The sequence below is a fragment of the Scophthalmus maximus genome, chromosome 11 (genome assembly GCF_022379125.1).
Source record: "Scophthalmus maximus strain ysfricsl-2021 chromosome 11, ASM2237912v1, whole genome shotgun sequence".
NCBI classification, from domain to species: Eukaryota; Metazoa; Chordata; class Actinopteri; order Pleuronectiformes; family Scophthalmidae; genus Scophthalmus; species Scophthalmus maximus.
The window spans coordinates 14,763,664-14,777,067 of NC_061525.1; the positions used below are offsets into that span (position 1 = coordinate 14,763,664).

At 41.6% G+C, this 13,404-nt stretch overlaps 3 protein-coding genes across 4 annotated transcripts; all 3 read left to right on the forward strand.

Annotated features, from left to right (window-relative positions):
* The first annotated feature begins 190 nt into the window (after positions 1 to 190).
* Positions 191 to 3,451, forward strand: im:7138535 (uncharacterized protein LOC797998 homolog). Of its 2 annotated transcripts, none has more exons than XM_035623761.2 (8): positions 191 to 304; positions 477 to 617; positions 1,382 to 1,507; positions 1,620 to 1,885; positions 1,970 to 2,050; positions 2,144 to 2,260; positions 2,692 to 2,838; positions 2,932 to 3,451. In XM_035623761.2, exons 3-8 carry the CDS (start codon positions 1,441 to 1,443, stop codon positions 3,094 to 3,096), a joined length of 843 nt encoding a protein of 280 aa, XP_035479654.1. In that variant the 5' UTR covers positions 191 to 304; positions 477 to 617; positions 1,382 to 1,440; the 3' UTR covers positions 3,097 to 3,451. The 2 variants fall into 2 exon arrangements, with proteins under 2 accessions (XP_035479654.1, XP_035479652.1); XM_035623759.2 differs by having other exon boundaries at positions 219 to 386; positions 477 to 583.
* Positions 3,452 to 4,658: 1,207 nt separating this feature from the next.
* Positions 4,659 to 7,175, forward strand: chchd2 (coiled-coil-helix-coiled-coil-helix domain containing 2). Its single transcript, XM_035622636.2, has 4 exons — positions 4,659 to 4,818; positions 5,522 to 5,777; positions 6,175 to 6,370; positions 6,767 to 7,175. Exons 1-4 carry the CDS (start codon positions 4,769 to 4,771, stop codon positions 6,775 to 6,777), a joined length of 513 nt encoding a protein of 170 aa, XP_035478529.1. The 5' UTR covers positions 4,659 to 4,768; the 3' UTR covers positions 6,778 to 7,175.
* A 121-nt stretch (positions 7,176 to 7,296) lies between these two features.
* phkg1a (phosphorylase kinase, gamma 1a (muscle)) lies at positions 7,297 to 13,375 on the forward strand. Its single transcript, XM_035622629.2, has 10 exons — positions 7,297 to 7,639; positions 8,374 to 8,525; positions 9,414 to 9,592; positions 9,814 to 9,868; positions 9,957 to 10,022; positions 10,125 to 10,288; positions 11,056 to 11,146; positions 11,232 to 11,385; positions 11,575 to 11,700; positions 12,319 to 13,375. Exons 2-10 carry the CDS (start codon positions 8,443 to 8,445, stop codon positions 12,583 to 12,585), a joined length of 1,185 nt encoding a protein of 394 aa, XP_035478522.1. The 5' UTR covers positions 7,297 to 7,639; positions 8,374 to 8,442; the 3' UTR covers positions 12,586 to 13,375.
* The last annotated feature ends 29 nt before the right edge of the window (positions 13,376 to 13,404 follow it).

Below are 13,404 nucleotides of genomic sequence, written 5' to 3' on the forward strand. Positions count from 1 at the left end.
GGCAATGTATTCTGTATTGTATAAACCCCCTTCCTTTTTCAGTTTTCAACATTTTTTTCTTCAACATTTCGTTTGAATTATTTATTATTTCTATTTGTGTCATTTTCTTCTTCCTTTCAAGAGGTTTCAAATCGTTTTCCTTTTTTTTAATTTCCATTTCTACGACACCATGCTGTACACCCTCCGGCCTCCAGGGGGCGATGTGCGTCCCGCTGTCTCACACTGAAAAGCAGCATAGAGGAAGCCCAGTTTGTTAACGCGGCTGAACTTTCAGTAGTTCAGTAGCGCGGACCAACAGGAACAGGTGGGAATCTAAGTACGTTATTTACCTTTGTAGTGACAATGGAGAGGAGCATAGCCACAGCGTCCGCCATCAAAGCGCTCGGGTAGGTCATGTTTGACTGCTTGTCTCCCGCCTGCGTGGTTACTCATCCAGGCACAGTGCTCTCACCTGTCGGCGTTCACTTCCTGCCCAGGTACCCGGGCGGCCGCTGCCTGGCCGAGTGTCGGTGTGACGAGCTGCCCTGTCCGCTGCTCACCTGGCTGTCGGCCGAGCTGAGGACCACCGGCCCGCCGCTGCGAGGTGAGACCGAGGCTCTGTGATAAACATCTGTGTGGTGAGTGTGGTGCAGCACACGGATCCAGTCAGACGTCCCCGGTCACCAGGTGGTGCTTTCACTAACAGTGACATGATATCCACTTCTAGTGAGGGTCTGTTGTTTTTACTGGTGCATTTTCTCTGCTAGATCTCCCGAGATGTAAGTTGTGGGCTGGTTTTGATGTTTCAACAGTTTCCCCCTTTTTATTATAATTGCTTTATTTAAGTCATACCTTATTTAATTGTGGATATTTACTTTATTTTCATGATATCAGATTATTATTTTGATTGATCGATCATTTGGTCCATTAAATTTCAGAAAATATTTCCCCCCACCCTCAGACAGGATATTCAAATTGCTTCTTTTTTTTCTTTTACAACCAACTGGCCATTACCCATCTATTAAATTAAGTTAATACATACATGCATACATATCATATTTTATTTCTGTGTCATGCCAATGCATTTGGCTTCTTTGGATTACAATACAACCTTAATTTGTAAACATGTACTTTTTCTCGAGCTATTACATATACAAAACCTGTGAAAAAGACACAGTCCAAAAAAAAAGAAAAATCTAAAGAAATCCTTAAATCAAATGATCACATACTGAACTATTACATATGACTCGATAGAGTTTTTTCTTATTTTCTCCTAGTCAGTTCAAGTTTACATTTACTATCATTCATCCCATCGATTTACTAATTTATTATTTGTGTAATCATTACAACTCTAAAATACTAATAATTTATGAATGAAATGTACTTGCCTTTCCATTTTTAGAGTCCGTTGGAACAGGCAACGTCTTGCTGGTTGGAGAGCTGAGAGATTTACTATCAGACATGTGCTCTCCGCTCACTGAGCTGACCTCAGAGGTGCTGGAGCCGTCCGTCCTCAACAAAGTCACTGGTGAGAAATCATCAAGAAGAAGAAGTTGAAGTCTGCTGTAGAGTTGAATGATTGTAGTGCCTATGGTTTTTTAACTGGTTTTGTCCTAAAGAAATATTGCTTCATCCTTCAGAGTTCCTTGTGTCAGAATTGCAAGCAGCTCGCGTGATAAAGCATAAGGAATTGCATCCTGAGGAGAATACGACAGGGGGGGAATCTGAAAAAGATCAGCGAGTGGAGGATGCCAGCCGTGAACTCACTGAGTTTTGTGAGGAACATGAAGATGATGATGCTTCTGACAAAGACAGGAGGAATGCTGAGATGCAGGCAGAATGGATATTGGTGTTGCGCTGCCTTGACATGGACGCCTCCTCCCAGTTTGCAGATGTGTTGAGTGAGGTATGGCAGACAAAAGAGAGACGAAGCTGTATGTAAATCATGATTACTCAGTAAAAGCTTAATTATTATGGCATTTTATTGCAGGTGGAGTCCAGGCTTGCCCGTCTGCCATGTGGAGGCATGATGGACCCTCTTCTTAACACCAGCCTCAGCTCAGAGCAGTGGGTAGGTTTCCCAGGGCTGTTATCAGTTCATTCAACAAAATATGTGATTCTTAAATCAGCATATCAAACTTTTTTTCCTCTTTCGGTTTCTTAGATGCAAGTAAAAGAGATCAATCAACTTCTCTCAAAGGATTATCGGTGTCGGTGCCAAATGATGATCAAACGCTTTCAGGTTACACTTGAGTCTTTTGCTTGGGGAGAAAAACAAAAGGTAGGCATGGTAAATAGCTGCACCTGTTACACCTTAGTCAATCCAAACATGTACAATTGGTTATCAGTTTAGTTTTTAAAAGGCAGAATTTGGCCTTTGAGTTTTTCACTGGAAGCAACTGTGAAACAGTCTTGGCAAGCAAAGTCAATCATGGTGACTTTGTTGCCTGGAATTTCAGTCTGGAACAAAATAGTGGACCGACGTACAGACCGACATTGTCACCAGTGTGACTGAAAATTACTTTAAAAGATTTAAGACATTTACCACAACTGCTGCTGATGAATTCCTCAGACAGTTGACTCGTCAGGTACTTGTTTCAGTCAAAATATATTTGTTGCTGCAGCAGGTCATCTGATGACACAACAGAAGCTTTGCAATGTGTCATGATGATAAAATCAAATATCCCAGTTAATCAGTCCTTTTATTTACAGGAGCGCAGTGAAGCGCTTGCCTCAGTGCCTCCTCTTGCATCCCTTGCCGTCTCCTCCCGAGTGTCCCTGTCTCTTCTGCTTGCTGCCAGACAGGATCAGTCCATCATTGAACCAATCAAGGCAGGAACAAGCACAGCCGTGTACAAGGTACGACTGTAAACCATCATAAACCATTCCCGTGAGTCTGAATGAAAATGTTTCCACCTCAGAATGTTTCTAATTTGTCTTTGGTCTCACTAGACACGGATGGGCGGCGTACCTGACAGAGGAGGACGGCCAGGGGAAATTGAGCCGCCTATGCCAACGTGGGGAGAGCGAAGTACGAAAGGAAACCGATGGGGACGCGGAAGCGGACACAAACATCAAAAGCATAAATCATCAGACAAGAGAGGGAAAAAAGAGTAACATGTCGTTCTCTTCAGCTTCTCTGCGCAATTTGAGAAATAAGTGACAATTTTCCTTTATTTAAATACTTAAAATAAAATTTGGCTGTGGAATGCCACGGGGGATTTAATTTTACCGTTATAAATGTGTCTATTTTTAAGTTAGAGTATGTAGACAAATCTGACGTTGTACGTTTCTCAAATAGCTTGTCAAAGCTATAATGTACGGGTAAGTGATCTGATATTTTTGGAAGATTTTTGTTTTCATTAGCAAAGTATAAAATGGAAAAATAATACTTGATTTTCTCTTAAATGTTGGCTTTGCACATTTATATATTTAGATTTGTTTATTCTGGAATAAACTTAGTAAACCTTAATTGATTGTGTTTTTTGTGTGATATTTTTCTAATACTGTTATGCTTAACAGCAGCCTGGCAGCAATAACTTTAATTTGTGGGAATCCTGCTCAAGCAATCTCTAAATATCAGGCGCTCTGCTTCTGTTAAAAGAATTGTACTCCATCTCTTGTTACACGCACATATTTTACTCCTCACGTAATTTATACATCAAATAGTAGTAATTTGTGCTGTTTCACAAAGTATGACTACTTAAGCAATTTGACTTTTTTGAATGGTCAGCCCTTAGGCAAAAAGAGGAGCCCATCAGCTCATGGAAATCATGGTGCTCAGAGAAATTAAAACAGTAGGAGGTATAGTTTTTGAGGTGTTGTTCAACTAGTGCCTCTATGGTCCTGATATGAAACAAAAAAAATTGTTTTACAGATTAAGGACATTTTCTTTCATCTTTGGCAGTATAGAGACACAAAGCAGGTCAAGTCAATGGATTCACTCACTCATTCACTTTAATCAACAAGGTGTTCTTATCCACAGAAATGCTGCTCACGAAATTTGTGTGGAAAAAGTGTGGCGGAAATGCACCCGCTGGTTGCCATCGTCCACAAAACGGGAGAAAGAAGAAGAACACGCACCTGCAACTACACCTACGAAACCCGCCTCAACCGCAAAGCAGCCAGCATTGTGGGTGACTCTGGCCACCCCTCACACAGCCTCTTCAGCCTCTTGCCATCTGGGAGAAGGCACAGAAGCCTGCGAGCCTGTTCCACCAGACTGGCAAACAGTTTCATTCATCAGGCTGTCACGAAGCTAAACACCCTCCCTTCCCCTCTGGCCCCAAGAACTCTAGACTCTGAGCCCCCCCCCCCCCCCATGTCCTTTATATTGCACATTTTCAATTTATTTCCTGTATATTACACATACTACACAGTATTTCCTTTCTATTCCACATTTTCAATTTCTTTAAGTTTTCTATACTGTGTGGTTTTGCCTTACTCTTACTTTTGCACTATTTAGAATTTATTTATTGTTCATCTTACTTATTATATTTTTGTTTTTTTAATTTGTTTTGTACTATTGCACCGTGGGTCCGACATAAACGTTTTTTTCAATTCCTCTGTATGTCTGGAACAATATTGCAGGAATTGATAATAAAGTTGACTTGACCTGATGAAAGCAATCTGTTGGTTCCGTCATGCCGGAAGTGGACCGGGACACAAATGATGTAACACATGGAAAGTTCCGGATTAGTCAAAGGTCGAGTAGCGTCGTGACAGCAGCTGAACGTCGCGTCTCTCTTATCAACCTGAAAACCAACGCATTTACCAACAAATAAACAAAATGCCAAGAGGAAGCAGAAGCCGTTCATCCAGGATGTCCCCTCCTGCCAGGTAAGAGTTAGTATATCTAAGACATTTGTAGGTTAAAGGTGTTGTAACGCGGTGAGCATTACGTGAGTAGCTTAGCCAACATGCTAGCGGCTTTAGCTAGGTTTCACTACCGGTTGTTATCACACGATCTGGGACGAACGTCTTCATTTTAAATTTCCCTACGTGTAAATATCTTGAAACTTGTGTTTGACTCAAAGTCACTGATAAAGAATCAAGGTCACCGTGGTCTGTGGGTGGGGTTTTTTTGGCATCAAACAACAACAACATATGTTGTTGAATTAAACTACAGGCTGATAAGTTTAGTTGTCTAAAACCTACAACTACAGATACAGTGATAGCGACCAGATATTTTTAGTTTTTACTTTGTCATCATGTCTCAACACACTCAGTCCCTCTTATTATTATATACGAATTTGATGCCAACCAACGGCAGCAAAACTCATAACAAAGACCTTCAGTGACCCCACGTTCAGTTTCCTCACTGGTTTGTGAATCACAGGCACAGCACTTTGTGTCAGTTAAATAGTTTTTAATCAACTTTGATCACTGACTTCACTGACTCTCCTTAGAAATATCTAATGAATCTACCAATGAGCTTGATGTTTTCAGTTATCAGAGTATGAGACTGAAATGGTAACCACAGACAGCTTCCAGAGGCTGATTGCGTTAGCACTGAGCCGCTAAACGAATGATCTCTTCACAGCCGGGCACCACCACCACGGCCGATGGCCAGGGCTGCACCCCCTCCCTCCTATGCCCCGGCTCCAATGCAGGCGTCTCCGTCTGCTGTGGGTGCCCCGGCCGCGGCACCCAGGCAGCCGGGTATGTTTGCCCAGATGGCGACCACAGCCGCCGGTGTGGCAGTGGGCTCTGCGGTGGGACACACCATCGGCCACGCCCTCAGCGGAGGCTTCGGTGGAGGAAACTCTGAGTCTGCCAAGCCTGACGTCACATACCAGGTAAATAAACTGTGAACATAGCACTGGAATAGCATCAGGGCCGATTAGTGTGTCTGACTCTACTGTAGGTAGGTCAAAGGTAACAAAGAATTAGGTGTGCGTGTGGTGAGTATTGATTAAAGAAACATCACTTTTGATGTTATTCACAGATCAGTGCATTTAACTACATGAACTGTAAAAACTGAGCATACTATATAGAAATATATATATATATATATAATATATATATATATATATATATATATATATATAGCATGATGGTCACAACTACTGTGGTAACCTTAACCAGTTTTAGTATGCCTGAAGTTGTTTCACACCAGTTGCTGGACCTTGCCCTTAAAATACCAAATGCACCCCAATTTCCAATGTATGAATATAATCTTTCTTTATCTTTCAGGAGCCGTACCAGGCTCAGCCCGTGTACCAGCAGCAGCCGCAGCAGCCGTACATGTACCAGCAGGAGGCACCTCAGCAGCAGCAGCAGGCCTGCTCCTACGAGCTGAAGCAGTTCATCGAGTGTGCCCAAACCCAGAGCGACCTCAAACTCTGCGAGGGATTCAGTGAAGTGCTCAAACAGTGCAAGTTCGGCAACGGTGAGAAATTACCTAAATTAAAATATCTGAAGATTTATCTCAATAGTAGGTGTAACTTGACCCTCTAGTGTAATTGTATCATAATGTTTTTTTTTTTGTTGTTATTTAGACTTCGTATTGATCTGATACTAAATAAGAGCAAGTGTGTTGGTCTTGTGTTTTGCTGAACTTGTAATACTTGATTTCACACTTACAAATAAAGAAGGCTCTGCCTTAACACTTGTTATCCAGATGTCATGGCCAAATGGCTTTGCACTGTGCAGTAGTAGCTTCAAAGGTGGTTTGAATGCTTCATATAACAATTTTCTTGTATCGTAGGAGTTTTAAATATACCAGATAAATGTGATGATAATTACATCGGGCGGTATGTTAATTAAACTTCTCTTTTCTTCACAGGTTTGTCATAAAGCAGAGACAAACATCTGGAGAGTGAAGAACATGCTCAAACTGCAATAAGCAACTGGATACTTAGGGCGTGATTCACAAGAGATTATTAAAAATTCTTTACTACGATAGTCGATCATCATCAGACAACACCGTTGTGATTTTCTCTGAGGAGAGCGCAGCAGAACCTGTAATCATAGTCTTATAAATAATGTTTATATTTGTTTTGGCTTTGCAGTGTTTTGAGTGGATTTCATTTGTCATTGTTTTTCATTAGCTTCAGTGCTTCTAATTTAAATTTCATCCTGTGTATATTATAAAGTGAATTACATTATTCATAGACCATGATGACCTGGAAGATCACCACAGTTTTATTGTAACAAGCTGAGATTTAAAGGTAATAAAGCACTTGGATTGAGAATGCACTGTAATGTGTGATTCTTTTCATCACTTGCCTGTCTGGAAGGAACACTATAACATTGGACTCTTCAAGAAACGTTTCTATTTTTACATGCGGTTTCTGCTATTAGACTTCGGAGTGCGACAAAGCAGGGAGGCCACAGGGGTCCAGCACCTGTCCTGTCACTCCTGCCTCGTTGGAAATCCACATACTGAACGATGCGTGGGAGTTAATGTTGTGCAGATCTTGTATGTTGAGTGGACGCGTGTTCACAGTGCGCTGCTGCTGCGGTCGCCGTTGCTGCAGAAGCAACAACTTATTTTTGGCATCTGACATTAGAGCTCACCCTTAGCAATGACACAAAGCCACGACAGCACCGGCACTTCGCTGGACCCCTGTGTTCGTCCGTCCTCTGAACACTTTGAGCAGACCAAATATTGATTATGGATAACCTTTACACCAGGGACTGATCGGAACGGGATACAGTGAGTGATCCAACCCTTTTATTCCTCTAATGTATTACTTTATGGCGCACTCAAAAGGTCAAATAGTGGTAGGGGGTCAGGAGGGAGATCCAGTTTGTTTGCTCTCTGCCACATGTCGGGCATGACATTAAGTTTGTTTGCCTATTGGATCCTGTTAAAAGCATCATGCTTGAGGCAGAGCTGACATTATTCAAACATCTTCCTGTAATTTAACAAAGATCTGTTAAAATACAAGTGCCATCGTTACTAATGATGGCAACAAAATCCCATAATAATACACATTCAACCTCTCCCCTCTGATGTCGTCCAGTGGAAAAGAAGCACAACAATATATTTTAAATATATCATAAATAAGTGAAACAGAGAATGATTTAGTGTTTTCTGAGAATTCATCTAAAAATTTAATTTTTAATCTATCCAAAACATTTTTTTAAGTAGCCAGAGAGGACGGTGCATTATTTCAATTCATTGATTAGTGTGCAATTTTTTCTTTACTATTCAATAAATTGTTTGATCTGTGAAATGTTAAAAAAAGAGAAAATGTTCTTCACAGTTATTCAGAGCAAAAAGAGATGAATGGATGATGCAGCAAATATTTGTCATCTGCATTAAACATGAATAAAACCATTTATTTCACCGCTGCCAACATCTTGTTCAGACATAGGAATTTTGATAACATTGTCAAGGACAGTTGTGGCAGTGTTTGCCCTTCTGAACATGTTTCCTGCCTGCAGCCTGCTGTGAGCTGTAAGCGGGAGAGCGGTTTTGTATCTCTGGTGGTGAACCAGCCGCGTCACTCCATCATGACCAAAGATGAGGAAATCCCTGACTCTGTCGGAGCGCAGGAGTTCTACGACAAGTATGAGACCAAGGAGATTCTGGGAAGGTATGATCCTAAATCACACGTCCATGCATGACATGAATGACATGGGTGAATATGAGTCATGAGACTCCTCTGATCTTTGGATATTAACCGAAGCAAGGAGAGCCACACTCCCTTTGAATTGGTCACAACCACTAGACATTTGTGACCTTATTGTTAACATTTTGGGAAATGAAAACCGAGCTGAATGGTTTCCCAGAATTCCCCGGGAAATGTCCGCGGTGCCAGAGCCTGCTCATTGTCCTTCCCCACCATCTGTCAGATGGTGGCGCTGTTACGTAAACCACAGAGTTCAAGGAGGCTCCATTCATTAACTTGAACATGTTTTTACACAAAGGGGTCTAGTGTTGCCATCGGCCCGGGACATGCTGAGAGAGTACGTAACTTCACTCCCTTTCTGACATGCAGGTCATGAGGTCACCGGATGTGGACATCAGCTTCTCACACAGGGGATAGAGAGTTAGTCTAGTTTATTCATATTGGTCACCTTCAAGTTTCTGTCGTTAAGTACATACATGAGAACAGAAAATTACAATGATGAGATTTAACTAAACCAGGCAGAAAGTAAGTGGTGTGTATTAGTACTTTATCTCTGTCTATAATCAGTCTGTCGGACTGATCAGATGCTATAAAACATCTGGAAATTAACATGTTCCATAGTGCGAGTATGTTGAAATGTTGGTTTTAATTTGCCCGTAACAAAGTGCACTGTTGTTCGTGATATACAGGATTTATACATAAAGTAAAAGAGGTGATTCATGATGAAAGAAACCTTGATTGAAGGACACAAATATTGAAGTGTCCAAACAGAAAACTCTGAAGAAATAAGAACACTGACAAAGCTGTAGATGAGGAAGGCCAACGTGTTCTCCTCCTCTTCCTCCTCCTCAGGGGGGTGAGCAGCGTGGTGCGTCGCTGCATCGTCAAGCGGACGTCACAGGAGTACGCGGTGAAGATCATCGACATCACCCCCTCGGACAAGACGACTCCGCAGGAGATCGAGGAGATCAGAGAGTCGACGGTGAAGGAGATCGACATCCTCAAGAAAGTCTACGGACAGGACAACATCAGTAAGCACATTCCCTCAGACAGATGTGGATTAGAACTGTGTGCATCAGCAGCTTTGTGGAAACACTCTTATTATTGCTTCCACAAAGCAAAACCTGCTGAAATGCTCCGTTGTCAAGTGTGTATTCTCCCAGGTGATCCGCGTTGTCTTCTGGGTTTAAGTCCTCTTTGTCTTCACTTGATTAAACACTGATTGTGCCTCCGATTTCTCTCTCCTCTCCAGTACAGCTTAAAGACTGTTATGAGTCCAAAGCCTTCTTCTTCTTAGTTTTTGACCTGTAAGTGTCCGATCTCAAGCTTTAAGTGACAACGTTTTGAACAATACAGCAGCAGCGGCTGTCAAAACGTTTTTTTTCTTCTGCCCAGGATGAAGAGAGGGGAACTTTTTGACTACCTCACAGAGAAAGTTACTCTGAGTGAGAAGGAAACCAGGTCGGTCAGCGTGTTGTTTTTGTTTTTTAAAAAAAAAAGAAAAAAAAAGATGCCTAATCTTCCCTTAAGACCTGAAGATAGTTTGGTGCGTGTTTGTTTTAGGAAGATCATGCGTGCTCTGCTGGAGGTGGTCCAGTTTCTCCACGCCCAGAACATCGTACACCGGGACCTGAAGCCCGAGAACATCCTTTTGGACGACGACATGAACATTAAACTCACCGACTTTGGCTTCGCTGTGCAAACTCAGCCGGGACAAAAGCTCAAAGGTCAGTGAGAGCTTGCGTGGAAACCCACCTTCGAACTTTATATCAATATTATTCTGAATTGTTAATTGGCCCAAATCCTTCCCCAGCATGTTCGGTGGTGGGTCACTATGTGTCCGGCTCCAGTAAGGTCAATGTTTACAACCCACGGTGTCTCTCAGCTGCACTTACAAAAGGTTAAGATGCAACAGGACACTCTATCTCACTCAATCTATTTGCTGATGTCGGGGCCCACTGACCTTTCCAAGTAGACTCCTCAGAAAGCAGTAGATCATTTGCGACTGGAACTGGCAAGTCAGACATCTAAAGAAGCTGTGCATCGTCTTGTGACTTCACTTATTGTAGTTGTTAATTACAGAATGTGACGTGCCTGTTTGATTTCTATAACACGTACTGTCTAAATGCACAGTGAGGTGACTATATTCAAATTTACATTCACAAATATAGTTATCAGGCGTTATTCTGTTACATATACTGAATCTATAGTCCGACTGAAACCACTTGACGATGTGGAATGTCACTTAAAAGTAGTACCAAACTTACTGTACTTGAGCAGGTTCAGTACTTTACTGACTTTTTAGAGAGGAATTAAAGACATGCCTGTTTTGCTCGTCCACACTGAAAAACTGTTTCTGGTGACGAAACAGGAATATTAGATACTGCCCACAAGATTAAATTGCTCTCTAAGAAATGTTTTTTTCTGTGTGAATGTGTCTACTTATGTTTTACACTACATGAACGCTTTTAATCTTACCTCGTCTGTGATGCAGAGGTGTGTGGGACCCCTGGTTACCTCGCCCCGGAGATCATCGAGTGCTCTATGGACGCAGGGAATGCAGGATATGGGACCGCTGTGGACATGTGAGTGTTCCGAGGCTAAGATCACAATACGGCGTCATCTGAGCATTATGTATAAGCCTGATTTACTTCTGGTTTGTGTTTACAGATGGAGTTCAGGGGTGATCATGTACACGCTGCTCGCAGGATCTCCGCCCTTCTGGCACAGGAAACAGATGCTGATGCTGCGAATGATCTTGGCTGGTAACTACGACTTCTCGTCTCCAGAATGGGAGGACCGCTCAGACACTGTAAAAGACCTGGTACGCTTTTTTTCCCCACCTCTACTTTTGCTGGTTTGGCTCTGTAAAATGAAAAAATAAATAATAATCTGATTATCGAAGACATCTTGTCCCTTTCAACCTTTACTGACTCAGTACTGGTATCCCCTTGTGACATTTGGTGTCATCTAACTTTGAAGTTTAATAAAACTCTTCATGTGGTCTCCTCAGATCTCTCGGATGCTGGTGGTGGACCCAAAGCAGCGTTACACAGCCATGGATGCTCTCAACCACTCGTTCTTTTCACAGTATGTGGTGGACGAAGTGCGACAGTTCAGTCCATACAGGCGCTTCAAGGTGAGATGATAGAGATTTTCTGTGCGCAGCTGGAATGAACAGCAACAATAACACAGATGCGTCAAATCAAACCTGCTGGTTTCCATCAGGCAGGTTTGATTGGAAATAAAACCCATGAATGCAACAGCGTTGACATTAAAATGTCTCTCAGCAGGGAAAAAAATGTAAAAAATATTAATTCATAATAGCTGTGAAAATGTGTGTCATTTAGAATTTTGTTTGTTAGATGCTCCCTTTCCATAGAGCTGATTTCCATAATATCATCAATCCCATAATGATTATTACATTTCATATACCGGTATGTATTTTAATCATTGAAAGAATTATTTTACCATGTTTTGACCAACTTATATTTTATTCATTCATATGATTTTATATACTGCTGTTTATTTGTGTATTAATATTTGGCCATGTTTGACTGTACATTGAATACTCAAATGCAAATAAGATCCATCAACCAAAAAATGAACAATAGCAATCTGTAATTTAAACAGTGAAGTTAATGAGTGCAAAGCATGAAAAAGAACAGCCATTTAATTTCCAGGGCTCGTGATATTTTTCCACAATTTATACATATAAACACAAACCAGTGACCTTTTGAATAACTTGCTCCATCAGGTCATTTGCATGACAGTGCTGGCCACCATGAGGATCTACTGCAACTACCGCCGCGCCAAGCCGGTCACCAAGGAGGTGATCATGAGTGACCCTTACGCGGTCAAGCCCATCCGCAAGCTCATCGACGCCTGCGCGTTCAAGATCTACGGCCACTGGGTCAAGAAGGGCCAAACTCAAAACAGAGCGGCACTGTTTGAGAACACTCCCAAGGCCATCCTGCTGTCGATGGCTGCCGAGGCAGACGAGCCGATCCACCACATCTGGTAACGAGCACGTTTTTTCCTCAGGGCAGATGTGCTGCAGCGGCCCTTTGGACAGGAAGGAACTGGTGGAAATTAGTGGCAGACAAGGTTGAATGACCATGTCGTTAATGTGGACGCCTTATTCAGCGAATTTCAAAAGCACTATTCATTACTACGGTGCTATTATGTGAAGTGTGGCAGACAAGTCATCTGTAACACTACAAGTAAGGATTTGTTTCGCTGTTCAACAGCTTGCTTTTTCATTAAATGACTAGAGAAATTATTTAATTTTAAGTAACAGTTCTCTACTGTACAGTATGGCTGTGAAAATGCTATTGATGCTTATTTAAAACAAATTAGGCAACAGCTACTCCGCATATAGTATTAGACACAATGCAACAATCTCCATATCTCAAGTGGACCTGTTGTTTCCCTCATTGCTTACTACATGAAATGGAAACAGATTCTAAAGTTCAACATTAGAATATTAATTCAATTTTTATGGCAATGTTCATAGAGTTGATTGATTTCTTGTTGTATTAACGATTCCCAGGAGCAGCATGTCACTCTTCACATTATAAATGGTTTAATTTGAACTGTGAAACCCGCGCTTAGCAGCTATTGTAACTGAAATATGGAACAAATTCGCCTTACTTGAAATTGTGTTGGATTACGTGTGTACCGTGTGGCTACTTGATCCTTATGCAGGATGTATTATACTGGTAAAAGCTTCAAGATAAGTTTTTATGATTAAAGCACTTAATATGTATGCTATGAATTTATTTATTAAAACTTGCATTTAGTTTAAAATCCAAGTCTTGTTATTAGAAACTTTCCTTGATGC

Excerpts from the sequence above, each read along its gene's own strand:
- im:7138535 (XM_035623759.2), top strand. The coding sequence starts at position 343 with ATGGAGAGGAGCATAGCCACAGCGTCCGCCATCAAAGCGCTCGG. Across the intron at positions 2,261-2,691 it reads CTTGGGGAGAAAAACAAAAG|GAGCGCAGTGAAGCGCTTGC; the intron begins GTAGGCATGGTA and ends TTTTATTTACAG. Across the intron at positions 2,839-2,931 it reads CAAGCACAGCCGTGTACAAG|ACACGGATGGGCGGCGTACC; the intron begins GTACGACTGTAA and ends TGGTCTCACTAG.
- phkg1a (XM_035622629.2), top strand. The coding sequence starts at position 8,443 with ATGACCAAAGATGAGGAAATCCCTGACTCTGTCGGAGCGCAGGAGTTC. Across the intron at positions 10,289-11,055 it reads GCCGGGACAAAAGCTCAAAG|AGGTGTGTGGGACCCCTGGT; the intron begins GTCAGTGAGAGC and ends TCTGTGATGCAG. Across the intron at positions 11,147-11,231 it reads TATGGGACCGCTGTGGACAT|ATGGAGTTCAGGGGTGATCA; the intron begins GTGAGTGTTCCG and ends TTGTGTTTACAG.
- chchd2 (XM_035622636.2), top strand. The coding sequence starts at position 4,769 with ATGCCAAGAGGAAGCAGAAGCCGTTCATCCAGGATGTCCCCTCCTGCC. Across the intron at positions 4,819-5,521 it reads AGGATGTCCCCTCCTGCCAG|CCGGGCACCACCACCACGGC; the intron begins GTAAGAGTTAGT and ends ATCTCTTCACAG. Across the intron at positions 5,778-6,174 it reads AGCCTGACGTCACATACCAG|GAGCCGTACCAGGCTCAGCC; the intron begins GTAAATAAACTG and ends TTTATCTTTCAG.